General features: G+C 41.6%; 1 protein-coding gene across 4 annotated transcripts in view; it reads left to right on the top strand.

Moving 5' to 3' along the window:
• Gas2l3 (growth arrest-specific 2 like 3) overlaps positions 1–25,287 on the top strand; it is a 32,869-nt gene extending 7,582 nt beyond the window's left edge. Inside the window, exons 4-13 of one of the 4 annotated variants that reach the window (XM_087559017.1) lie at positions 1,307–1,381; positions 1,557–1,623; positions 2,093–2,140; positions 4,843–5,011; positions 6,737–6,852; positions 9,289–9,430; positions 12,052–12,115; positions 12,703–12,841; positions 17,633–17,740; positions 20,281–25,287. In XM_087559017.1, the coding sequence (XP_087415143.1) occupies positions 2,117–2,140; positions 4,843–5,011; positions 6,737–6,852; positions 9,289–9,430; positions 12,052–12,115; positions 12,703–12,841; positions 17,633–17,740; positions 20,281–21,555 (2,037 nt within the window). In that variant the 5' untranslated portion in view covers positions 1,307–1,381; positions 1,557–1,623; positions 2,093–2,116 and the 3' untranslated portion in view covers positions 21,556–25,287. Of the gene's footprint in view, positions 1–1,306; positions 1,382–1,556; positions 1,627–2,092; positions 2,141–4,842; positions 5,012–6,736; positions 6,853–9,288; positions 9,431–12,051; positions 12,116–12,702; positions 12,842–17,632; positions 17,741–20,280 lie in introns of all 4 variants that reach the window. The other 3 variants (XM_087559015.1, NM_001432020.1, XM_087559016.1) reach the window with 3 other exon arrangements.
• Positions 25,288–25,584: the final 297 nt, after the last annotated feature.

The following is a 25,584-nucleotide window of genomic DNA, read 5'->3' as shown; positions in this document are numbered from 1 at the left end:
ATTGGGCTCAGTCCTGGTGGAGCTGCATGTAGAGGGCACATCCTGTTTCTCCCACTTCCCCTGGAGCTTCTCAGAGTCCAGTCTAATAGTCTTAACTGACATATCACGTTTGTTTGTGAAAGATTCCCATCAGAATTAGAGCGCAGTTTGGGCTTGGGGGGGCGGTCACATGAGAGTTCTCGTTTTGTTTTTATTCAATCTAAAGGGGTGGCGACCCAATAACCAAAAATCCTATTAAGGCTGGTAAAGAATTGAAGGCAGCTTCTCCAGTAAGACAGAGGGAGAAAGAAAAAAGCTAAATTAGGTATACCCCCAGGGTGTACCACGCACCTCCCCTTGGTATGAAACTGGCTTACAAGACAATACAAACAGGTAGGTTCTATTTTAGAAAGTGGCTCTCTACATCCAGGATGTAGTCGAGGACGCATTAAGTAACTAATTAATTGATTCAGTCTGGACAGTTAGAAAGTTTTCCCCCAAATACATAGTGTACACAATAGCTTTCCATAATGGGGGTCTATTATGATGTATCTGACTACTCTTTTACTGCAAATTAGTTTATTTATTTATTGCGGCACCATGGGTCGAGCCCAGGACCTTGCACATGCTGGACAGGTGTTCTGCAGGTGAGCCCTCCCTAGATCTAAGGACATTTTTAAAGGGAGCACAGATGGTTATATCTCTGTCTTTTCAGCAGTGCTTTCTCTCTGTCGCACCAGAAGAATTTGAAAGCGCGTGACTTTTGCTAAAGTTCAAGTGACTGACCACTGGACCCAAGTTCTTCATTTCCCTCATAAAACTGGTTCTGTCGAGCTTTCCATAAAAATTGCAGCTGCCGAACATTCTTGGGACGGCTGCTTTGTGAATGCGCCTCTGTTCTGGGTGTGCACACGCCTTATAATTGTAGCTTTCTTTTGTTGCTAGTCGGCAGCTCCAACTGTTAGAGCCCTTGTCTGATTATGTGGAACTCCATTTTAATGGGAACAGCTTTGCTGCGGGTTCTTGTTCTCTTTTCTTTTCTTTTTTTTTTTTTAAGAAATGGTCTCGGAAGCTTCATACTGTGAACCTTTGTTGGGGACAAAGGGTTATTTATGCTAAAGGAAAATGTATTCCCTGCTGAATTAACTGGTGGGAAGCACAACCAGCTTGTTAGCAATGCTCACTTGTGCTTTGGCCTTTTGCTGCGGTGGAGAGGAGAACTGCGATCAGAAAGGGCACTCTGTGGTCTTTGGCCCTCTGCAGGGAAAGCGTGACAGGACCCTAAGCTCCTCTGTTAGCCTCAACTCGGGTTCTGTCTGATCCTCAGAGAGCGCACTATCCAGTTGGCGCTGTGCACTCGAGGTGTGCAAGAGCTCTCGGACGGACCTAACTCTGGAAATAGGTAACCTTTTAGCCTTATCGGGAGTATGCTTGTGCCTACTATAAACAAGCAGCAAACGTATGCTTTTATTTAATCTACATAATCTTTAAGCCTTTCGCTCATTTTCTCCCTGCAGTCACATTAAAGAATTATACGGTTCGGATATGATTTATTAAAGTGCGTCTTTCCGTTGTAGATTCCAAGAACAGCTCTGGAGCCAACGCGGCCGCCTCTTTGGGTTTTTGACAGATCTTCTCGGGAAGGTAGTGAGTACTCTTAAGTCACAGTTGAAATTGATAGCTAACCTCGCTGTCTTCTTATCTAGCAGAAAAAGCTTATGGCTAAGCACGTGAGTCATAAAGTCCATACGACTCATAAAGACGTGGTCAGCACAGAGACGAAAGACGCCTAGGTCTCAGTATCGATTGGGGGGGAGGTACATTTACATCCTTTCACATTATTTTACACAGGAAAAGACACATGTGCCATGAATTCTGTGTGACACCAGGGATGGTGCACCAAAGTGTTTCAGGCCTTTCTGGACCAAGTAGCAGGCGCCCTTACGCGGGTAGAAGTGAGGAGTCACCTCCCAGTTCTCATTGTATTTACTCTGACTAGACGGGAAGGGCTCAGATCTGACGAAGAGGCAGGAAATCGCGTGCCTCGTCCTATGTTTGGGGTTTGGGGGAGCAGTCACTCTGGCACCCATCTAATGCCGTCTTCCTTCTCCAGAATAGAAGTTTCGTCTCAGTGTGGATGACCATGCAGCCTGCAATCCAGGTAAACTTTCTCTTTGTAAAATATAAAGTGAGGATTGATATTATTGACTTAAGTCTTTTTATGACATGGGGATTCTTTAAACACTATATTTCAACACTAGGAATGCTGCATTTTGACTTTCTAGTTCCGAGATTTTGATTCTGAGTTTTCCTTGTACCGGATCTTTGAAAGAATCAAAAGAATGTTGGGGTCCGTGGGTAGAATGTTTTATAGTATTCCCTCCTTACAGTATGGTGCATGTTTGCAGTGGAGGGAACAGTTGGTAGAAAACAAACACAGGGTACAAGGCTTAGTTTAGATAATTGGGCATATGTTTATAAATGAGCCCAAACCTGATTGGATGTTAAAGAAAAGGGCTTCTCTTTTTTCCTGTTTATGGTTGGGCAAAGCCAGCCATGTCACAGAAATCATGATAGTCTAAAGTTTGTGTTTGCTGTATTTATTGCCTTTCTATTCTTTTGTTTTCTTTCTTTAGATATTAGTAGAATAGTTAAATATTAATTTAAAGGCAAAAGGCACACAGAACCTTTATTCCTAGAAATATATAGTCAGCTGCCAATAAATACATCAGGAAGCCAGAGCCTAAGGGTCGATCGCAGCTTAGTTCTGACCCCGCTTTTACCGTCCTCTGTGAGAGGCTGGTGAGGTGTCTGGCCTCCTGCACCTCCGCTTTATCACCCGAAAGGTGAGAATAATAATTCACGTTTTGCAGGGTAGTTGTGAAGCAGCGAGATAGCACATGCAGGAACCTACCAGGATGCACATTGCCGGGTATGCACGCCAGGACTTTGTGCTTTAGTAATTTTTTCTCTAACGTCTGTTTCTATCTCACCAGAGGAGATGGTTTTTTTCCACTTTATAGTTTGTCTGCACAAGTTCAAACAAGACAAAAATCCCACCCGTCGTCTAGGAGCTATTTGCAGTTGTCTCTGACAGGAGAGGGAGCATCAGTTTTCTTCAGTGGGGTGACACCAGGTGTATAAACCGTACTTTAAGGCACACCTCACGCTCACTAGTTGCTGGTCAGCAGGAATCGGACGCTTTCTTGTTCTTCCAGGGTTTTGTTTGTTTTGTTTTTGGTTTTAGCAGGGGCTCCTGTGACTTTTTGATGTGTCTCTTGTCTGTTGAGCGCTGCTTTCCTTTCTGTTAAAATGTCCCAAGGTTCATTTATGCCTCCCATCTCCTGTTCGTTCCTTTCCCTAGCAGTGAGAAAACTGCCCCCCATTCAGTCACTCCTCATGTGTATGACCCCACTCTCACTGGAGCTGGCTGGGCTCTGACACTCTCTAATGAGCTGTCCTGCCCCACCAGACGCCTCGCAGATGCTCACCCTTGTACATCACCGCTGTGTACATTCCACGTCACCTCCCTTGAAGAACTTCCTGCACACCTCCCTTGGAATGGCCCTCCTGAAGACAAGAAGCATTTGTACTCTTTTTGAAAAAGGGACTTCATGGCGGTTTCATAATTTGCACATAATTTTCTATAAACAATCTGAGGGCAAGTCTGCTCGTTTCAAATATTCCCAAGTGGTGTTTTGATAGTATTTTTATGTAGTCTTGTTCTTATCTTTTATTTTAAAATATTAGCAACTACTTTAGGCTTGGCAGACCAGATGGGTATCAGGGTACTTATATAACAACCATTTAAAAATGTTTTAGTTGTAGGCCATACAAATACAGGTAATAAACGAGATTTGAGTGTAGACTATAGTTTGCCCTTGTAATTGCTTTACTCAAAGTATTTGGGAAAAAGTTAAAGATGGCATTGTAGGGGCTGGTGTAATGGCTCAGTGGTTAAGAGTACATGTTCTGGGGCTGGAGAGATGGCTCAGTGGTTAAGAGCACTGACTACTCTTCCAGAGGCCCTGAGTTCAATTCCCAGCAACCACATGGTGGCTCACAACCATCTGTAAAGAGATCTGATGCCCTCTTCTGGTGTGTCTGAAGACAGCTACAGTGTACTTATATATAATAAATGAATAAATCTTAAAAAAAAAAAAAAGAGTACATGTTCTGTGGAGGACTGGCGCTGGTCCTAGACCGCAAACAAGTGGCTCACAGCTACCCATAATTCCAACTCTAAAGGATCTGACACACTCCCCTGGCCTCCTTGGCCACCTGTACTTATATGCCCAACACACCCAGACACACACACACACACACACACACACACACACACACACACACACTTAAAAATAATAAAATAAATATTTAAAGCATCTCAGTTATGATTTGAAGTTTGCAACAGCCATTTCCACATGCATTCACTCCTCCATTCAGCAGACATCTGCTTAACCTCTGCTGTCTGTCCGGGCCAGGGCTAGGTGCTGCCAACATGTATCTTGTAGGGCAGGGGTCATTAACCCATTTTAGAGCTAAGGTGTGGGGATTCTGGTTTAGTTACTCATCTCCTAAGCCAACAAGTGGAGAAAAAAAAATACTATTTGTTGGATTTGTATTCTCTTGTCTCTACAGTAGAATCCATTCATTGTGTTCATTGACATTAACCACTGTATGCATTAAATACTAAAAACATTCCAAATAGTCCAGTTTCCTTGTGATTTATGTATTTTCTATCAGATGGTACAGTTTTGCTTATTCTGGGTGGCCTATGGCTACTTACGTAAACCTAGTCATGTGTGGGTTATGGTGACGTCCAGCAAAGGTTGCTTTCTCTCAGCTGGTTGCTTTTTTGTCTAGGTGTGGTTCGGGGAAGATCTACCTCTGAGTCCCAGGTGTCCTCTGACTTCCAGACATGGCCCCGGATTGGCTGATGTTTGCCAGTATGACGAGTGGATAGCCGTGAGGCACGAAGCCACTCTGTTGCCCATGCAGGAAGATCTCTCTATCTGGTTGTCCGGCTTACTAGGTGAGGCTCACAGAGACACTGATGTTCTCTGTTCATTGACGGAGTGACTGATTGTTCCAGACGCCAGGGATTCTCAAGTGAGCCACAGAGTCAGGCCCTCTGTTCGCACAGTCCATGTAGTCAAAACGACACTCTCACCCTGAGCCTTGATTGCAGGGAACTTGAGATTTGACTGACATAGCCAGTCATTCTGAATAATCAACATTTTATGGTTAATATTATTAGATTCTTAAAAATTGTGTATTTCTAATATCGCTTCATTTATTATTTTTTAAACTGATTTACCCCGATCTTGAATGAGTCATGAGGTTAGACATACTTTAGTGGAAGGCATACTTTAGTTATATAAAAATAAATACAGTTTCTGAAATATGGAGGGATAAAAGCAAAGGAAGAAAACACCACGTGGAGAATGCTGGAATCATATTATTTACTCTATTCAAGAGTGCGATGAGTGCTTTGAACTTTCTTCCCGTTGGGGGAAAAATAGCACTTTTTGCTATGCATATGTGTGTATGCTTGGGTGTGTATGTGTGCGCTCGTGTGTGTGTGTGTGTGTGTGTGTGTGTGTATATGAATGCTTAGGCATGTGTGCATGCGTATCTGTGTATGTATGCATGTATGCTTGGGTATGTGTGTATGTGTATGTATGTATGGGTATGTCTGCATGTTATATGTGCGTATGTATGTATGTATGTATGTATGAGTATATATGTGTATGTGTGCATGTGTATGTGTACATGTGCGTGTATATATGTGCCTGTGTGTAGGTATAGGAGTGTAGTGTGTATATGTGTGTGTGTGTGTGTGTGTGTATCTAAAACCAAATACACACTAGCTTAGCTGCCTACAGTCTCCTGAGCTCTGCCCAACTACACCACCGGCACACCAACACACCTCACTTTTATGTAGGTTTCAGGGACCCAAACTCAGGACCACAGACTTTATGAGGAAGGTTTCTCCTGAGCCCCTCAAATCACTTAGCTCTGGACTGTCCGATTGCATTCTGAGATTTTCATGAGAAGGAGAAGCCTGATAAACACATAATAAGCAGTTTCTCTGGTTCTGTCTGGTATCAGCTTGGTGGCGGGAAAGCTTTTAAAGCTTATAATGTAAAATGCTGTTTAAAGAAACTGTTTTAGGGCTAGAGAGGTGGCTCCGAGGTTAAGAGCATTGTCTGCTCTTTCAGAGTCCTGAGTTCAATTCCCAGCAACCACATGGTGGCTCACAACCATCTGTAATCAGGTCTAGTGCCCTCTTCTGTTCTGCAGGCATACATGCAGGCAGAAAGCTGTATGATGTATACCAAATAAATAAATAAATAAATAAATAAATAAATAAATAAATATTTTTTTAAAAAAGCTATTTTAGAGGCAAAAGTTGATCTCCCCAGTTATTTTGCCACTAATGTACTTAACCTATAAATTACAACAAAACCTTTCTTATCTATAAAGAACATTGTTTTCTTGTACACGTGATATTAATGTGAATTTATCTAACATAGGTGTACATGTTTTTCCTGAACTTTATGTGGCACAACATTTTGCTTTTGTCTTTGGCTGAACCCGGCATCACTTGTTTTCCTAGACCTCCTAAGGGGGGTAACTCAGGGTCTCATCTGGTGTTCCTTTAGTTTTCCAGCTCATATCCGATTGTATTCAAGTTTTAGCCTCTGCTTTCGAATTCGCTGTTTCTATGTGTCTTAACTTTAACATGTGCTTTTAGGTATTGACATTAAGGCGGAGAGATTATTGGAAGAACTCGATAACGGGGTGCTGCTGTGCCAGCTAATCAATGTCCTCCAGAACATGGTGGGAGCCGGCCTCTCTGAGGAACCAGGGGTAAGTGAGTGAGTGACAGCGGGGATTGGCTCTTCACCTCTGCGCCTCGCTGTCCCTGTACCTCTATACTTCCAGCCTGCAACTGGCTTTAAAAAATGGATTTCATTCTTTGAGCATTTGAAAGATAATATTTGTAAACTAAAGTAGAAACAGTACCCTTGAGGCTTGGAAGATGGCCCGGTTGCTCATCATGTAACAAGTAAACATGTAACATATAGAGCGCTTGGCATGTAACATGAGGGCCTGAATTCAGAGCCTCAGCACCTATGTGAGAGTCCAGTTCTAGGAGACAAAGACAGGCAGATTCCCAACGTCCCCCTGGCCCACGAGTCCACCTAGTAAGTCAGGGAGTTTCAGGTTCACTGAGAGACCCTGTCTTCAAAACCAAATCTCCATGAGTATACACATGCATGGGTTCACAAACATATATATGTACCCGAAACAACAACATCAATATATTTACCTCGTGGGGTTATTTTGAGTGTTCACTGGTACTAAGTCTATAAACAGTATCTAGGGTAGCCTAATGTGCTATAGGTGATCTCCAGCAGTGAGATCCTAAAAGCACAGATAGAGCCATTCGCACACTACTGTCTGGTTATGGGAGAGAAGGGTTCGTGGTTGTTCTCGGCTGTGCTGCCTGGTTTTATGTCCAGTTGGCACAAGCTAGAGTTATCTGGAAGAAGGAAACTTCTATTTTAAAACGCCTCCATGAGATCCAGCTGCAAGGCATTTTCTTAATTAGTGATCTATGGGGGTCAGGGGGCAGCCCATGGTGGGTGGTGCCGTCCCTGGGCTGGAGGTCCTGGGTTCTATAAGAGAGCAGGCAGAGCAAGCCAGGGGAAGCAAGCCAGTGAGCACCACTCCAGGGCCACTGCATCAGCTCCTGCCTCCAGGTTCCTGCCCTCCTGTCCCGACTTCCTTCAGGGATGGATAGTTGATACTGATGTGTAAGCCGAATAAACCCTTTCCTCCCTCACTTGCTTTTGGTCACAGGGTGTCACCACAGCCGTGGAAACCACAAGACAATGCTGTCTTTATCATTCTCGTCTTCTCTATAGTCTTCGTCTTCTGCCTTGGTGGTAGAGTTATGAATATTGGTGGAATATACAGCATTTTTAAAGATAAAGAGATGATTTGAAGTAGATTAGGTTTCTCATTTTTCTTTTTATCAAATGTTCAGTGTTTTTGAGAGTTTGGAGCCTGGATATACTATTAGTGAAATATAAAATGGTATCATTGCCCTTGGAGGACAATATATCTAGATGGATGCAAACTCGCACATGTGTGTCATATATGTAATACTGAAAGTACATCCTGTGGCATATAAAATTCTCTACTTCTAGGAATTTGTTCCAAGAAAATCACAGATAAAAATAATATAAAAGTTAAAAATAACCTGCTTATTAATAGGAATGTAGATATAACGGCGGTATCTAGACACATTGGAATATTATGTTTATTAGAAATGATTATTCAATGTGTTCTTTTTAAGTCTTAAATATGCTCACAACCTAGCCAGTATCCATACTTTAAATGTGCATGCATGCTCATGCACACACAGAAATCAGCTTGCTCTATGGCATTTCCTAGGTACATCTGCAGACCTTTGCCCAGAGATATTCTATTGAAATGACAGTGAGAGGATTTCAGTTAACGCTAATCATCTTTGTATCTCGCTATATTCATTTGTATATTTTTGGAAATGATAATATATTCTGTATTTAATCATGCATGAAGGCTATTTCAGTTCTGGATAATAGCACCCAGGAGAGGCCTACACTTGGTAATAGCAGTGCTCTCTAGGGAGACACTGGCAGCGGTGGAGAAAGAGCCATTGTACCTGTTGCATTAAAACTGTCGCTGTGATGGATTGCCAAGTTCAAAAGCAAAGGCAGAAGAGCTCCCCTCTTCCCTGCCCAGGCCTGGCAGGAAGTCACAATACTCTTGAGCCACACGGTTAAACCTCAAGAATAAACACCTAGGGCTTTCTGGGACTGCTTCACCAAAGAACCTGAGTTAAGGACGGACAATGACTGAATTTTTGGTCTCTTGCTTCTTGAGTCTGTCTGAAGAGGAAAGCGAGACCGAGGATTTGTTAAACTACAGCACAGCAGAGTCTTGTGTGCATGTTGAACAGTGCGGAGAGACACCTTCGTAATTGCCAGGCCGCTATTTTAAATTTTGAGGTTCTTATGCTGCTTTAAAAAATGAGCAGAGAAGCTTGGATCTCCTGCTAATCTTGAGTAGGTCATTTTCATAGGAATCTTTCTGGAAAACAAGTAAAAGAAGAAAATCATTTTGGAGGATAATTATTTTCCCTCCAAACTGTGCAGTCTTTAGGTGCATTTAATTTAACATTTACTTTGTCCTACTGAGATGAACACCTAAGGAAAATATCACTTGTTTGTTTGTTTATCCTTGTGTCTTTTCTAGAATTTTCCAATGAGAAAAGTGCCCTGTAAGAAAGATGCTGCCTCGGGCTCATTCTTTGCCAGAGACAACACTGCCAATTTTCTTCACTGGTGCCGGCGCATTGGGGTTGACGAAACTTACCTCTTTGAGTCTGAAGGTTTAGGTAAGAACTGTTGCTCTTGGAGCTGTCAGTGTTTGTTAGGCCATTTCCAGGTCTGTCCCTCACTTCTGAGTTTCTAACACAGTGACTCAGAGTGCCATGTCATGGTTACTAACACTTCATTTATACGTGAAGCAGTGGGAGACTCAGATATTAAGTCTTCCCCTTATTTTAATGGCCTTTATATATCTAGAATTCTCTTGAGTTGGCTGCCAGAAGATTCTGTACTAATGCTCTACTGTTTTCCCGACAATTGGTTCTAGCCGTTCTAAATTACTAGCAATTCCTCTTTACCCAGGTCATTACAGAAATAAGAGGTGAAATGTGCTTTTAGTAGTCAGACTTAATTGTCATGATAGCTGCCATCTTTATTATCTAGAAAGAATGATGTTTTTGACATTCATTAAAGAACTCATGCTCCCAGCAGGGTGGTGATAGCACGTGCCTTTAATTCCAGCACTCAGAAGGCAGAGGTTTGGGATCAGCCTGGGCTACAGAGAGTAGTACAGCCAGGGCTACCCAGAGAAACCCTGTCTCAAAAAAGCAAGCAAGCAAACAACAAGAAAACATGCTCCACTGAAGAAGTGTTGATGTATTTTTCTCATTTTCTTAAGTCAGCAGAAGCATCTATGTGGTACTAATGGGACATCTGGCTGGCTATTTTACACACACACACAAACACACATGCACTCACGCACACATACACATACGCACACATGCACATACACACACACATGCACACATGCACATAGACACTCTCTCTCACACATACACATGCACACAAACACACTCCAAAGCATTTATAGGTGTGTATGTGTATACATACGCATGTACTGAAATGCACATGCACAGAATGTATGATGCTGTGGTAAGAGCACTTTATCTCAAAGGAGACACTGTATTTCTAGAGGTTTTTTTTTTTTTATCACTGACACCGTTTACAGCTCCTGATTTATGGTGGTGATTAAAAGCAAACAGACTCTTGGTTGAATTTGCTAGTGTGGCCTGCTCAAGGAAAGACTGCAGCCTGCTCGGTGTGCTTCTGCCTCCCCCTTGCCCAGTGTAGAGTAGGGCGCAGTGGTTTGCCCTAGAGTCTGCTGTGCTGGAAGCTCAGGTGTGCTGATTGTCACCCACAATGAAGCTGATTAAGTGGCATATCCAGCTCCTAGAGGTCAAAGGGAGGGGATGCTTTGAATTCTCTCCTTTGTAGCTTACTCTGTGATCGTCTAAGATTGTCATTTAGTGTTAAATGCAGAAGACATCTTCCAGCCGTGCTGAAGAGCAGTGTAAGACTAAGAAAAACACTGTCGATACCAGTAATTCATTCCTAGGCATTGAAGTGATCATTCTCTCTCTCTCTCTCTCTCTCTCTCTCTCTCTCTCTCTCTCTCTCTCTCCATCTGCTTGGCACTCAAAAGTAATTTTGTGAAATAAATATATTATTTTAAAGTACTTAGGACATTTGTAAAAACAGGTTTGAATTTTTTCACGATAAATTCCTTTATTTCTGTAGATGTTAAATTCAAATGGAAGCCTTTCCGTTGCTTTAAACAGTAATACTTTACAGTCAGGCATGTTGGTACACACCTCTAATCTCTGCCTGAGCCGCGTATCACGCAGGATCTGTTTCAGAGGAGATTGGTTTTGTGTATTAATGGTTGCTGTTCACACCTCAAGGAAGGCTGCCCTTTCCTGATGTAGGACCACTGTTTCTATTAATTACTTTGGTTGATTTTCATATATTCAACTATTCACATTCCTGGCATAAATTGTAATTGTTCACTGCACATAATTTTTCAGTGCTGCTGGATCGTGTCACCAGCTTACATTCGTATCTGAGAGGTTTCCATACTGGTTTCTGTTTTGTTTGGTTTGTGTGTGTGTGTGTGTGTGTGTGTGTGTGTGTGTGTGTGTGTGTGCGCGCGCGCGCGTGTGTGTGTGTGTGTGTGTGTGTGTGTGTGTGTGTGTGTGCTATCTTCTCTGGCTTCTGTCTTTGTTTTGAAGATAATGATCCTCAGAGAGTAAGGTAGGAATTGCTAACTCTATAGAGAACTCTATAGAGTAAAGTCAAGGTGACAATTCTCTTCAAACAGCATTTCCTGCTGAGGAATCTGAATGATTATGTGTTCAGGAGAGGGCAGAGGTCAAGCCTCTGCGTTCTCCACCTTATTTTTGAGCCAGGGTTTCTTGCTAAACCTGGAGCTCACTGGTTTGTCTGGGTCAGGCAGCCAGGGAGCTTCGGGATCTCGGGGGTTTATCTGTCTCAGCGCTGGTTGCAGGGCGTACCGCCCGCCATGCCTGGCTGTTGGTGCTCCACATCAGAACTCAGGGTGGTTTTTGTTTGTGCTGGAAGGACCTCATGACTGAAGTCTTCCCACCCCTCACTGTATGCAGTGCTATCAAATACACAGGTTTTGGACATCCTAGGCCACTGGCCATTCTCTTTTGCTCCTAGTTTAATTATTTATAGGACAGAAGGAATTATTAGAAAGAGACAGTAAAAATGTGTTTCCTGAGCTTCCTCTAAGCCTGTTGTCTTCATTTTTCTTTCTTACACTCTCTGCCAGAGTGTATTTCCTGTTTTGCATCTGAGGCTTAAAACATATGCTCTTATTTTTCCCCAGTTTTGCATAAAGACCCCAGGCAGGTGTACCTGTGTCTTCTTGAGATTGGCCGCGTCGTGTCAAGGTGCGTATTTCTCAACATTTCAGAATCTCAAAATCATAAATACCTTTAAACCATTTAATTTCATCATAGTTTCTGTACCCAAAGAACGCTATTCTTGATTAAAATGGAGTAGCCCAATTTCCCGTTTTATCTTCTGTGTCTTTATTTGCTTGTATGTACGTGAGCACATCTACACTTACTGTCTTCTTTCATTGTGTATGACATTGTGAAAGGGCTACTTAACATTTCTGGATTAAGAATAAGGTAAAAGCATGCAGTTCAAAGCGATCAGGTCCCATTTGGTAAGAAGGCTGAGCCCCTGTGTCCTGCATGCCTGTAACAGCCCTATCTGCCCACCAGCTTGTTTTAAATCTGCCTTTCAGGACTGCAGGGAAAATACTGAACAAATTACATATGTTGTGATACAGAGATTGTAGTTGAATTTTGGGCGATCTGAAACATTAGAAAGCATATCACTGTCTCAGTGCAGCGATTTGTAGAAAAGAGTCATACAGACTTCACTCCAGAAATAAAACATTACCTGTCTTGATCTGCGGAGACGTAGTTAGGCGTGCACCAAATGATCAGATTTCCCGGCTTACTTTCAGATATGGAGTTGAGCCACCAGTGTTAGTAAAACTTGAGAAAGAAATTGAATTGGAAGAAACCTTGCTTAATACCTCAGGGCTTGAAGAGTCCATCAGCATCCCCAAGTCCTGCTGTCAGCAAGAAGAATTACATGAGGCTGTAAGTAACCGCTGCGCTCTGTGGACTGTGCCAGGCGGAGTTTTGTAGTTTTCTGTATTTCTTAAATTGTTACTGGAAATACTACATATAAAAGAAAACGGTTCCTTTTCAGAATATATTCCAGTGGCTCACCTCCACTCTCTGAGTTCTACGTGTGTGTGAAGACTAGATGTATACCCCAAGAGTGACAGGTTAAAGGCCACAAGAAGCAAATGGTTCTTTTTATTTATTTTTTTTTTCTTTATAAATTGGTGGCATTGTAGTCTGGCTTGTAAGTAATCAAGGATTGCTTTCTTGGTGATATATTGTTTTATAGTGCTAGTCCAAGCATGAGGTGATGAGAGGTTGAATTTGGACACAGTGGTAAGCAATGAAGCAAGCGGAACAAGTATAAGCCGAGTTTCAGAAGCAGAATTGACAGGACTTATTCGAGGATCGTGAGGGAGAGACAGATCCAAGGTTAAGTGGATGGTACCCAGGCTGCTAGGGGAACGGAGTAGGCAGAGAGGTTGCAAGGGTAAAGTGATGGTTTAACGTTGTCCCTAACAGACAGTATGCACAATTGTTCTATGGTGGGCTCTGTTGCTCTCATTTTCTCAACAGTACCTGCTTCTGTAGAAATTAACAGAATCGTTCCTTTAGGTTCTAAATCATTTTCAATGACTGTGGTGTAAGTGATGGAGGTGGGCAGAATATCAAATAATATCAAACATTTTCTGTTGACTATAATAACTGAAGGATTTGTGGCACTTTATTTTACATTTGTGGGTACACTGTAGCTGTCTTCAGACACCCCAGAAGAGGGCATCAGGTCCCATTACAGATGGTTGTGAGCCACCATGTGGTTGCTGGGAATTGAACTCAGGACCTCTGGAAGAGCTGTCCGTGCTCTTAACTGCTGATTTATAGCATTTTAAAGAAAAGTTTAGTGTACAAAATTCTTTGACAGTAAGAATAGATCATTAGTAATAAATATTTAGAAATACTTCTTTTCTTGTTTGATATAATTTCTTTGATAAATCATTCAGCCTGGGGCCTGGAGAGCAGTTGGTAGAGGGACCTGCTGCACAAGCCTGAGAGACCGAGCTCAAATCTGCAGCACCCGTGTAAAACTACTGTGGAGGGGTGTGCGTGTGAGTGAGTGAATGTGTGTGTGTGTGTGTGTGTGTGTGTGTGTGTGTGTGTGTGTGTGTCCCTAGTGCTGTGGGGGTGGGAGGCATCAGGCAGAGACACTCAATTTGTTGGAGCTCGCTGGCCCACCAGTCTAGCTCAGAAGAACAAAAAGGAAGAGGGGGGAGGGGGAGGAGGAGGAGGAGGAGAAGGAAAAAGACAAGACATGCTTGATGTAGACTTCTTGCCTCCACACACATGCGTCTACACATGCGTCTACACTTGCATTATACAAAACAACATACAAAACACATATGTCACACTGACACATACATATATATGTATATATCTCCACAAAATAAAACAGAATAAATATTCAGATTACCTTGTAAGACAGATTAAGAGTGTTAGTTGAAAAAGCTTTATTAGATCAAAAGTATTTACCTGTATTATTGACACATTTGATGACTATAAGTATCGGAGTGGGAAGCAGAAATAATATAGTGGATAGAAATTATTTAAACCTTCACCAAGTCTTAAAGAATGGTAATTAACAAAGGAAACTGAAATACTGTTGTTAAATGAAAAGTTTCGATATAATTTGTTACGTGAAGACAGTACACTTGATAGGAAAACACTTTCAGTGGGCAGATGCATGGGGGACTAAGCTCATACAAGAAGAAATACAATGTTGAAATTTAGTATTTAAAGAAATAAGATTAAGACAGCAACAAAATACTTTGTTCTGATAGCAAAAGTTTTAAAAGTTGGAAAAATGAAAGCTACATAAATCGTGGTGAAACTGTACTTAGGAATTGCTATTGTTAATGAAAACTAGTGTATAATTGTGAAAGTAGATATTAAGAGCCGAAAACATACTCTTTTTTCATTTTTATTATCCGGGGTTTATTAAAAAAATAAACAAAAATGTTTATTATACTATTATTTATAATGGGGAAAAATTAAGTAATATAAAAACCCTCCAATAGTCAAAGACTTGGTAAGTTAGGATTCAGTGTTGTCACAGACTGATCAGTTTATGTGACTGCTGTGATGGCTATGTAGCAGGGAGAAAATGCTGATTTTTATGAAAAATATGTGTATTTGGAAAAGAATGGGCATGAGAATGAAAATAAGGCAGTTTCACTGTAGATGGTTTTCTTCAGCTTTTCCTTTTATGGCATAGCTGTTAACTGTGCCATAGCAGATCTAGGGCTGTTACCCACAGCTCACTCATTCATTACCTTGTGTGGACTCTGCTGGTGATGCCTGCGGGTGCTGACAGCTTCAGATTACCAAACGTAAGCTCCGATTCGGTCAGTATGCATGTTCCATGGTCACCTATACATGGACATGATATACAGAGACCCTGCATTAATATTTAACATATAGGACAATTACTATTTGGTTCGTTGTGTTAGTACCTACTGATTATGCCAATTGAATATGAAATTTTATAAACTTACAGTTTTACAGAACCGCAATGGCTAAAAGAAATGCCTCCTGTCAGATTACCTTGCGTAACTAATGTATAGGCATGTTCTAATCGTCATCAGCTTGTTTCACGTGTGTGAATGTGGATGCATAGGCGGAAATGCACCCAGTCTGTGTGCAAAGGGAACGTCACTGAGTGACTTATAAGGACCAATCCCAGTCGCTTATAGGCACATTTTCTTGTTAAGTGAATGCCATATGGAGATATATTCTATTAATATAATTTCCTTATCAGACCCTCCGAATCCATAATTGTTAACTTATTTTTGGTAGCTAATTAAGGCAATCATGAATAGTGCACAGCTAAATTGGGTATATCTGAAGATGATGTTTAAAACATCAGGACTAAGTTCAATTAAATGAATATATTTTGATACACTTAGTATGATAAGTAACTGTGAAAATAGTTATGACCTTTTTGCTGTTGTTGTTTTGTCTTGAGATGGGGGTCTCACTGTGCCACCCTGACTGGCCTGGGACACAGTGTGTAGACAAGGCTGGCCTCAAACAATTGGAACTCTCCAGCCCTTCCTCCTGCGTGCTGGGGTTAAAGATGTGCACCGGCATGCCAAGTGTGACTTTTTTTATTAAAAATATAACTCGAATGGCTCAGTGGTTGAGAGCACTGACTGCTCTTCCAGAGGTCCTGAGTTCAATTCCCAGCAACCACATGGTGGCTCACAACCATCTGTAATGGGATCTGACGCCCTCTTCTGGGGTGTCTGAAGACAGCGACAGTGTACTTGCATACATAAAATAAATAAATCTTTGAAAAAAAAAATATATATATATATATATATATATATATATATATATATAACTCGAGGAGAAAGCCCAATAATTTGTCTTAGAGGCAGATATGTAAATTTTTTTCACTTAACCATATTTCAAGAGGTATCTTCACTTTATCAATTTATTTTATTTTCCTTGTTTAAAATATAGAATTACTGGATTTCTTTCCCTAGCTACTATAATTTTACCATTTTCCGAGGTTCAGGGACCATTAAGGAAAGGAAGGTCCAAAGACTGTGGAGCCAGAGGTCATGGAGGAGTATTGTGAAATAATACTTGTGTGCTCGTAAGCTCACAGTAGTTGGTTGCCTGCACAACCGGATCAAGCCAGTTGGCACGTCAGCAGGAATGGGACCAGGGTCACCAGGCCCCACCCCTACCTCAGAAGCACTTGGCATTTGACAGATGTTGGGGAGGGAGAGTTGGATTTCTAAAGGAGTGTGGCCCCTTGTAGGCTGTCCATGCTGCGGTGGGCGAGCCCTCAGCCACCTGTCTATGGCAGCAGCACTAAGTGTGCTCAGAGGTTATCAGAGAGAAGAAAGGAGAAGGTGTGAAGTCTGGAGCAAGGACATGAAGTGTTGGGCAGGAGTTGAAATGGGGAGTTGGAGGCAGATGTGGTCACAATACGTGGTATGCATGTTTGAACATCTTAATACATCAAGAAAGATCTTTGAGTGGTAGAAGTTTTTTTTTTTCTCCCTTCAATTTCCTCATGCTTCCTGAATGGAAATATTAAAAGTTTTACCCAATCCTGAGCATATAGACATAAGTCTCTGCTTGTTTTAGCAGGAACTCGGAACAAATCTAGGTATTCCCACATTATTAATTTAGCATTGTTTTTTTTTTTTTTTTCTTTTTCCTTTTTCTTTTTTCTTTTTTTCAGAGCTGGGGACCGAACCCAGGGCCTTGCGTTTGCTAGGCAAGCGCTCTACCACTGAGCTAAATCCCCAACCCCTAATTTAGCATTGTTTTAATGGAAAAATGAGAACTCCTACGTAGCCTCTGTCTGACTAGTCTTTGATTCAAGGCAAATGTAATTATTTAGGGCTTCAGACTATTCAAACTTAATGATCGCGTGCTGTCTAAAAGACCAGCAAGTGTTTTGAGTTGACTTGATTGTCTTATCCGTTTACAGCCCATCAGTGTTTATGACACCAAGGCTACTTTCAGCTGGGCTAAGACGGGGAGACCTAACCCTCATCACGACTAGCCAGTGTGGCTTGTCTGGCTGTGTCAGATTTCAAAATTTGTTAGCAAGGAATGGAGAAGAGACAGTTGAACCAGCTTTATATTTTTATCTTTGAGATTCATTTTCCTATCAAACAACATGGCGTTTTAAGTTTTAATAGGAACTTTCTGGTAAGCACTGAGTGTTGATGTTTTTGCTAACCGTAGGTTAAGCACATCGCCGAGGACCCTCCTTGTAGCTGTTCTCATCGATTTTCCATTGAATACTTATCTGAAGGGCGGTACCGGCTGGGGGAGAAGATACTCTTTATAAGGGTAAGTCTGATCTTTACAACCTGTATTCATGCAGATTTGTCTTGGAATCGGGTTTATTATTTCCCCTCCTTCTTTTGATCCCCCTTTACCTTGTAAAAAAAATTAGAATAGAGGGGCTATTAATGGAAGGATTTCACTGTGCAGGAAAGATGTGGTATGCTGGATTCCAGGAATTTTAAGTGAGTTTGAGTAGACGCTTTTAGCATTCAAGTAATTAACTAGAAGACAACTGAGACTGTTTAAACATTGAACAGAATTAAATAACAATAATTGCATGTGCTTCTGGGAATTTACTGAAGTTTTCAGATTTTCTTAAATGGAATAATTTTCCGTCGACTCCTTAAGAAGATATGAACAAAATAGAATGTCCACTAAGGTCAGTATTGGTAGTCAGAAAATAGACAGAAATATTGCCATGTAGGATGAGAATACTTTCAGGAGGAAGCATAGCCTTTGTCTTAGGTCACACACCAAAGTGGTGAGAATACCCGTGTTATAGCCATGTTCTGGTTTACAGCGAGAATACTCATGTTAATGCCATGTTATAGTTTACGGTGAGAATACCCGTGTTAATGCCATGTTATGGTTTATGGTGAGAATACCCATGTTAATTCCATGAGTTTGTGGTGAGAATACCGGTGTTAATGCCATGTTATGGTTTATGGTGAGAATACCCATGCTTATGGTCTTCCCTTATCCCATCTGTAGTCAGTTACTTCCCCTTTTTGTTGATAAGTCATTAAAATCTAACCTGTTTATCATTTTTCTACTTTTGATATAACACAAGAGCTGTTTTCTCTCAATTCAGGAACACAATAGAAAGGTACTTGAACACACATCCCGGCCAGTTCACAAAGAATCCTCACGTTTACTTACACCCTGAATCCAACTCCTAGAGAAGCCCCCAGTTCACTTTCTGTCTTCTGATTAGCCCTCTACGCCGTGCACATGCCTGTGATGTGTTCTGATTATTCTCCTCCATCCTCGTTTATCTCCCCCTCATCCCAACCAACTCAGTTTCGTCTTCCCTACAATCCCTTTCAGTCCTTAGGACTTTTGGGTTTGTCGTGAGACTTAATTGGTTTAGTTAGGACGGTCCACGTAGGTATTGGCTTGAAACTATCCATTGGAGCCTAGAGGGTCATCAGTGGGAATCCAGTTGAAGGCAGTTTCCCCTCTCCCTGAAGCAGTTAATAGCAAACAGAAGCAGAAAATCAGGTTAGTTGGCTGTGAACATTAATTAGCCAAATAACCGGAAGAGAGACTTGAGGATAGTGTTTGTGGAGTCTTCCGGTTTGCTTTCTTAGCAGAAAGTCAGCAGGGAGGGGTAGGGTTCCTTAAGCCCCTCCTCCATCCATGCTTGACTGATGGGCCCAGTCTTACAGGCTCAGTGCAGCCGTCCACAGCCTCTAGGCGCCTCCCCAGAAGATGAAATTTCTCAGCCTTTCTTCCTGTCATCTGACTCTTATATCCTCTCCATACCCTCTTCCAAATTGTTTCCTGAGCCTCAGAGGGAATGCTATATAAACGACATTGGTGCTGAACGCTTCTCCATTACATAGACTCTGCAATCTCTGAGGCCATGGATCTGTGCTCACCCTGGCTTGCTCCGAAGGGCATGCTCTTTGATTAGGGCCAAGAGTATCAGCACGTAACTGTGCCATAAACATGAGGCACACAGACTGGGATTTAGAGCTAGAATTTAAAGCTGAGCTCATATCGATATGAAGATGTACCAGCCGAGAGGACAGGGGCCTGAAATCCAGCATGGCCACATTGGCCGAGCTAGGGTTTGTTTTACCCCTACAAGAGTACCCGTGGAGGGGCAGCCTGGCAGGTTTGACGTTAGTCACAAATTTCTTAATCTCTCAGGGCCATTCTTATCTGCAGGGAAACTTATATAAGTGCTTTGTTTTGTTTTAAAGATTTATTTATTTTATGTATATGAGTACACTGTCGCTGTCTTCAGACACACCAGAAGAGGGCATCAGATCCCATTACAGATGGTTGTGAGCCACCATGTGGTTGCTGGGAATTGAACTCAGGGCCTCTGGAAGAGCGGCCAGTGCTCTTAACTGCTGAGCCATCTTCCAGCCTAATATAAGTGTTTGAAAGATGAAATTGATAGACTAAAACTTTTAAATTTAAAATACAAGTTTTAGTTGTTCTTTCTAATTACATTTTTGGCAACCTTGAGGCTTTTTTCTGTCTCCTTCCCTTCTTTCAACACTCAATCCAGGGAACAACATTGTAATTTCAGTTTTCTGTATTAACTGTGTGACTTTTAGTATTCAAACTATTTATAAACGTTTGCATTACGAAGTGAAGGGCTTTTGTTATTAGTTGTATAATCTAATACTAAACTTACTATTTTAGTATTAAAAAGAGACAGCCAATTTGAAGTGAAGCGCTTGGGCAAGTACTAGGGAGTTTCCCAGGTAACAGCAAATGTAAATCGAGATTATGAACAGATTGAAGCTGTAAACCTCACAATTTCACTTTTTTGACTTTGACTTTTTTATTTTCACTTTTTGGGGCAGATGCTTCATGGAAAACATGTTATGGTCCGCGTTGGCGGAGGCTGGGATACTCTGCAAGGATTTCTGCTGAAATATGACCCCTGTCGAATACTACAGTTTGCTACCCTAGAACAAAAAATTTTAGCATTTCAGAAAGGAGTTTCTAATGAAAGTGTGCCAGATTCGCCTGCCAGAACTCCTCAGCCTCCAGAAATGAACCCTTTGTCAGCAGTTAATATGTTTCAGAAACAAAATTTAAAACCTGGCACACCAGTGAGTGTTCCGAAGGGCAAGGAGAGACAGGTACACCGGCCAGGTGCGTGTCTGCCTGCCTCGTCAGTAAAAGGTAATTTGGCTTCCCTGTCTACCCGTTCTAAACGTCCAGATTCTCCAGCCTCACTTCTGCATCCCAAGGTCACATCTTTGAAGGGCATAGCAAAAAAGGTGAACGCTCCTTCCAACAGTGCATTGTCCTCTCTGACTTCCCTAAATCCAGCGGCTAAACCAAGCACTGCAAAGTGTGCATCAGAGTCGGGGAGAAAATGTGTCACCTTCCCCAAGACTCCTCAGACCAAGGCTGTTCCAGCCCAGAATTCAAGGGATCCATCTAAGTCTAGACTTTTACCAAGTAAACCTCCTGGAAACATTGAACCAAAGCATTTGAAACACAACCATCTTTCTTCCAGGGCTGAGTCATCCACGTGCCCAAAGCTTCCTAAAGGCACTATGCAAGGAAGGCCTAACCTTTCTCCTTTCCAGTCGCCTGCAAAAGTCACAAAACCCAGTTCTAAAACTAGAGCCATAGGTCTCGGGACACAGTCTCAGCCACCTGATAGAACTCTGAAGTCAGGGGCTACCTCAGCACCAAGACATCAGTCTACGCTGAATTTAAATAATCCAGCTTCTGTGTGCTCAGGGTCCTCGGCGAACACTACTCAGAAATTGAAAGGTAAGAGTACAGTTTCAGTTGCCAAAAAACCACCTCAGAGTAAGGGCATCTGCCCGAATCTAGGGCCTAGCTCTTCAAAGTCTCCTGGCCGTACCCCACTGTCCATTGTGACTGTTCCCCAATCTGCTGCCAAGTCAGAAACCGTCTCAAAGTCAGCAAAGACTGCCATGAAGGGCCAGTACTCAGCCAAAGGGCCTCCCAAAAGCAGCAAGGCACCAGCTTCCTCCCAGAACCCACCCTCGTCTGGTAAGGGAGCAGACAGTGGAAATAAAACACCTACTGCCAAGAAAAAGGAAGAGGATGACCATTATTTTGTTATGACTGGAAATAAGAAGCTTAGAAAATAAATATATCTTTATCGTTTCAACAAATCAAGGCTATCAGTGAACAGGGATCCACAGGATCCCCAAAGATCTCCTGTCAGTCTGCCTGTCAGTCAGTCTGTCAGTCAGTCTGTCTGTCTGTCTGGAGAGCTGCAGACATGAGGTCGAGATGGGACAAAGCTGGGTCAGGAAGGGACGGAGTCACGTGCATTTTGTATGCTAATGGACAAATGTGTAAGTTTTGATTTGTTTCGTCTTGTTACTGTCTGCTGTTTGAGGGAAATGTAGAAGTCCGACAACACTACTAGAATTTTAACTACCGGTGGTCTAATTTTGAATAGGTGTTAACTGTCGAGATTATCTGCTAATGGCCACTCTGATGCTCTTAAACACTAGCTACTGCGCTCAGTCACAAAGCCGTGGTCTGCTTGGCGTTGGTGTGTACCTAGAGTTCCAGCTCTGAAGGCTGGGCAGGCGTACATAGTAAAACCTAGCAAGGTTCCGAAATGCGCGGGTAATAGCTACCTAAGGTAATTCGTTGGTCTAGCAGTCCTAAGTACCAATGACCCCTGCTGCTTAGTTTGATATTACTCTAAATTAAATGGAATCCTTTTTATTTAAATCTCTATAACCTTTCCATATCAGAAGGGACTTTTTTTTCTAAATTAAACTGGGCTTTTATTAATATTGGTATCATTTTATAACCAATATTTTTGATAAGAAAAAAAACCTCAACCAAGTAAGTTAACTTATTGAATCATAAGCTGAAATTTAGTAAGAAGTAAATATATATGTATATAATCTAGACACTTTGTATCTTATATTTTCAGATGAAGCCTGTGCAGTGTGATGGGGAAACATTTAATAGCTTTTAGCATATTAAAATATTTTAAATAGACATTTCCTATGTGTACAGATAAAAATTTTTTATTGAAATAATGTGTTTTGATACCAGAATTAGGTTTTAATGATCTTAAAATTAAAAGGGATGGGGGTGTGGATCAGTGGATAAGTCATGTCTAGTGCAGGCGTTGGGGCTGGAGTTTGGGTCCCTATACCTACCTAACAATCTGGATGGTTTGAAGGTCTGCCTGCAGTCCCAGCACTCAGGAAGAGAGAGAATCCCCTGAGACAAGCTGGCCAACTAGAACAGCCGGTGGATGAGACACAGCTTTTCTGGTCTCTCTATGTACAGATCCATACATACATGCCTGCACACATGTGCATGTGCACACACACACATATATGCATGCACAGCACATATATTAACACATATAAAAAATTAAGATGGTATTAAGATAGCCTTAGAGTGATACTGTGCACACATCCCATCAGGTGACTCGTATTTCTTTTGTTAACACACTATCGATTTTAATTAGCTTCTCCAAATTATGTTCACCTTCATTAGTAAAGCCATGTTGTGCTTGGTTTCCCAGTGCCCAGCAGGCAGTGCACGTGGTGCCTCCTGTTCTGTAGGCACAGTCTCTTCAGGAATTCCCAGATGAGGTAATGACAGCATGAACTCTTTCCGCACACAGTGATACTTATGAATGATTTATGTACAGGCCTGTCACCATTAAAGTTTATTAATGTACCCTGAGAACTTTTAAGGGTGTTTTAAGTGACTATGGTATTACCGGGTATCCTAAGTTTTACAGGGGGTGGAGGGACAGGTCTAAGTGATACATGTCTCAAAAAATGTCACTTTAACTCCTCTTTTATAACTCAAATACCCTCCCTTTAAAATCTCCTTGCCTTCCTCTTTCTCTTCCTTTATTTTCTTTGTGATACTGAGGGCCCTGATCTGGGTGTCTCACATTGCCAGGTAAGCAATGACAGAGCTTCCTCTCCAGGCCCTTCAAATACGGTTTCTAACACAAAGTAGTGCGCAGGCACACCATGGCTGAGCGAGTGGGTATCATAGCTGGCTGCTGGCATTCTCTAGACCTACAGCAAGAGAACCTTGTGTGAGAATCCAGTGATCTTCACCCGAGAAGTATGCTTAAAACCAAATTGGAGATCTCCTTGGTAGAGCTTACAACAGAAGCCACCGAACACTTGGAATTTTTTTTTTTTTTTTGAGACATGTCTCTAGTACATAGCTGGAGATGACCTTGAATTTCTGATACCCCTGCCTCCGTTTCCCAGGCACTGGAATTACAAGCATGATTCCTCCGTACCCCTAAAACTTATGATAATTGATGATACCATAGTTACTTAAAACACCCTTAAGACTCCCCAGACTTGCTTCATTCAGTTCTGAGCATCGAGAACGGCAACATTTACATCTTTGAAAGCATCTCTAGTATTCGAGAGATGGCAGGAACATTTCTAGTAATTAGGAATGTCTAACACACCTTTCAGACGGGAAGAAGGGTACCTTTATAGAGGCCGTTCCCTCCTCATCTAGAGAACCGTAAAACTATTTCTAGATCAGTAACTTCTGAGAGTTAAAAGAAAAATATAAATTAGATATGGGCAGACTGAGCCCGTGACTCAGGAGACTGTACCGTTTTAAAAATATTATCTTTTGTGTTGGGAGAATAAAGATACTCCCAGACACCTGGCACACATTCCAGAATTAACCTTAGAGTTATTTATTTAAAATAGAGGCTCTTCTGTCTGCTTCTCAGCAGAATTTCTCCAACTAAAGTCATGTAGGGTGAAGTTCTCTTTCTGTGTACTTTGTCTTCTCTAAACACAGGTTTTATGGAAATAAGTAGTTCAGTTCCATTCGGCTAGAGAGAAGGCTCAGCAATTGAGAACACTCGGTATCTTGCAGAGGACCTGAGTTCTGTTCCCAGCACTCACGAGCATCCAGGACTCTGTCTCAGGGTATCCAATGCTTGCTTCTGGCTTCCGCAGGCACTGGTCATGCATACGTATAGGCAAAACATTCATAACGCAATAAATTAATAAGTAAATCTAAAAGACCTTTCCCTCACAAATTAAAAAGAACAAGTTAAATTCCTTCTAATATATTTTGATATTTTCTAAAGGAGCTGGTGAATCTCCACCACAATTTAAAAAAAATGACATTGTAATTGTAATCTCTTCTCTTTACTAGTACTGTGAGGTTCCATAAGGCCTGTGTTTAATATCTAGTCAGATAATTATTAAACATAAAATGCTGAAGATACCTGGAGGATACAACGTGCGGTTTCTAAAAACAGAATGTTTTCCTTTGTTATACTTCACTAATGAGTGATTAGATGAAGCCAGACGGGGAAGCGAGGTGAGCTTGCTTCTGAAATATCATGGGCTGGGCTTCCCGTGAGGGGTATGAGGAGAGTGCCTTCTGAATGCTTAAGTGTTAGTGACCTTGGCCTGCCATCTCCACAAGGTCTTCCTGTGCAACCGCAGCTTGCCTGGCCTTCTCTAAGGTAGCCCAGGCTGGCCTTGAGCTCATAGCAATCCTCCTGCCTTAGCTCCTGAGTGCTGTGTCTGCAGGTTTCAGTCACCACATCCAGCTTGAACTTGTAGTTCTCAATGGATAAAGGAATGGTTTGGAGAAAATAATTTCTTCTGCAACCTTTTTTTTTTTTTTAATGTCTCTCTAATTAAAAAATCTGTTACTTCCTTAAAAGGAGCTAATAAAGGTGGTGATGTATTCTTACATCCCAGTTTCATGCCGCCTCTATGTCACTTTGGAGTTGTATATATTCTGTTGTTTTTTTAATTGTTATTGTTCTGTGCCAGCAGTATTTGTACACAATTTAACTTATATTTTCTCAAGTATTAAAATGTCAACATAGACCCGTCTCCGTGTGCTTTTTTTTTTCACGTATTCTGACTGTGTTTTGATTATTTGACCCATGTTGGAAATTGCATATATGAAACTCATAAATTAAGAAGAGTTTTAAATCTTATGTTATTTTAAGTGTTTTTTATTGTGTTGTCCCTAGATGTTATTTCAGAAAGGGCAGACCTGTGACTAATTATCTTGGAGATAGAGAAGTGATCAGTTATTAAAGTCAAATCCTATAGGACACACCAACACTGTATTTACAGAAAGTCACAGATAATAGAATTTCAAACTTCTCCCATAATCCT

The sequence above is a fragment of the Rattus norvegicus genome, chromosome 7 (assembly GCF_021556685.1).
Source record: "Rattus norvegicus strain SHRSP/BbbUtx chromosome 7, alternate assembly SHRSP_T2T, whole genome shotgun sequence".
NCBI classification, from domain to species: Eukaryota; Metazoa; Chordata; class Mammalia; order Rodentia; family Muridae; genus Rattus; species Rattus norvegicus.
This window is presented reverse-complemented; position numbering and strand designations above follow the sequence as displayed.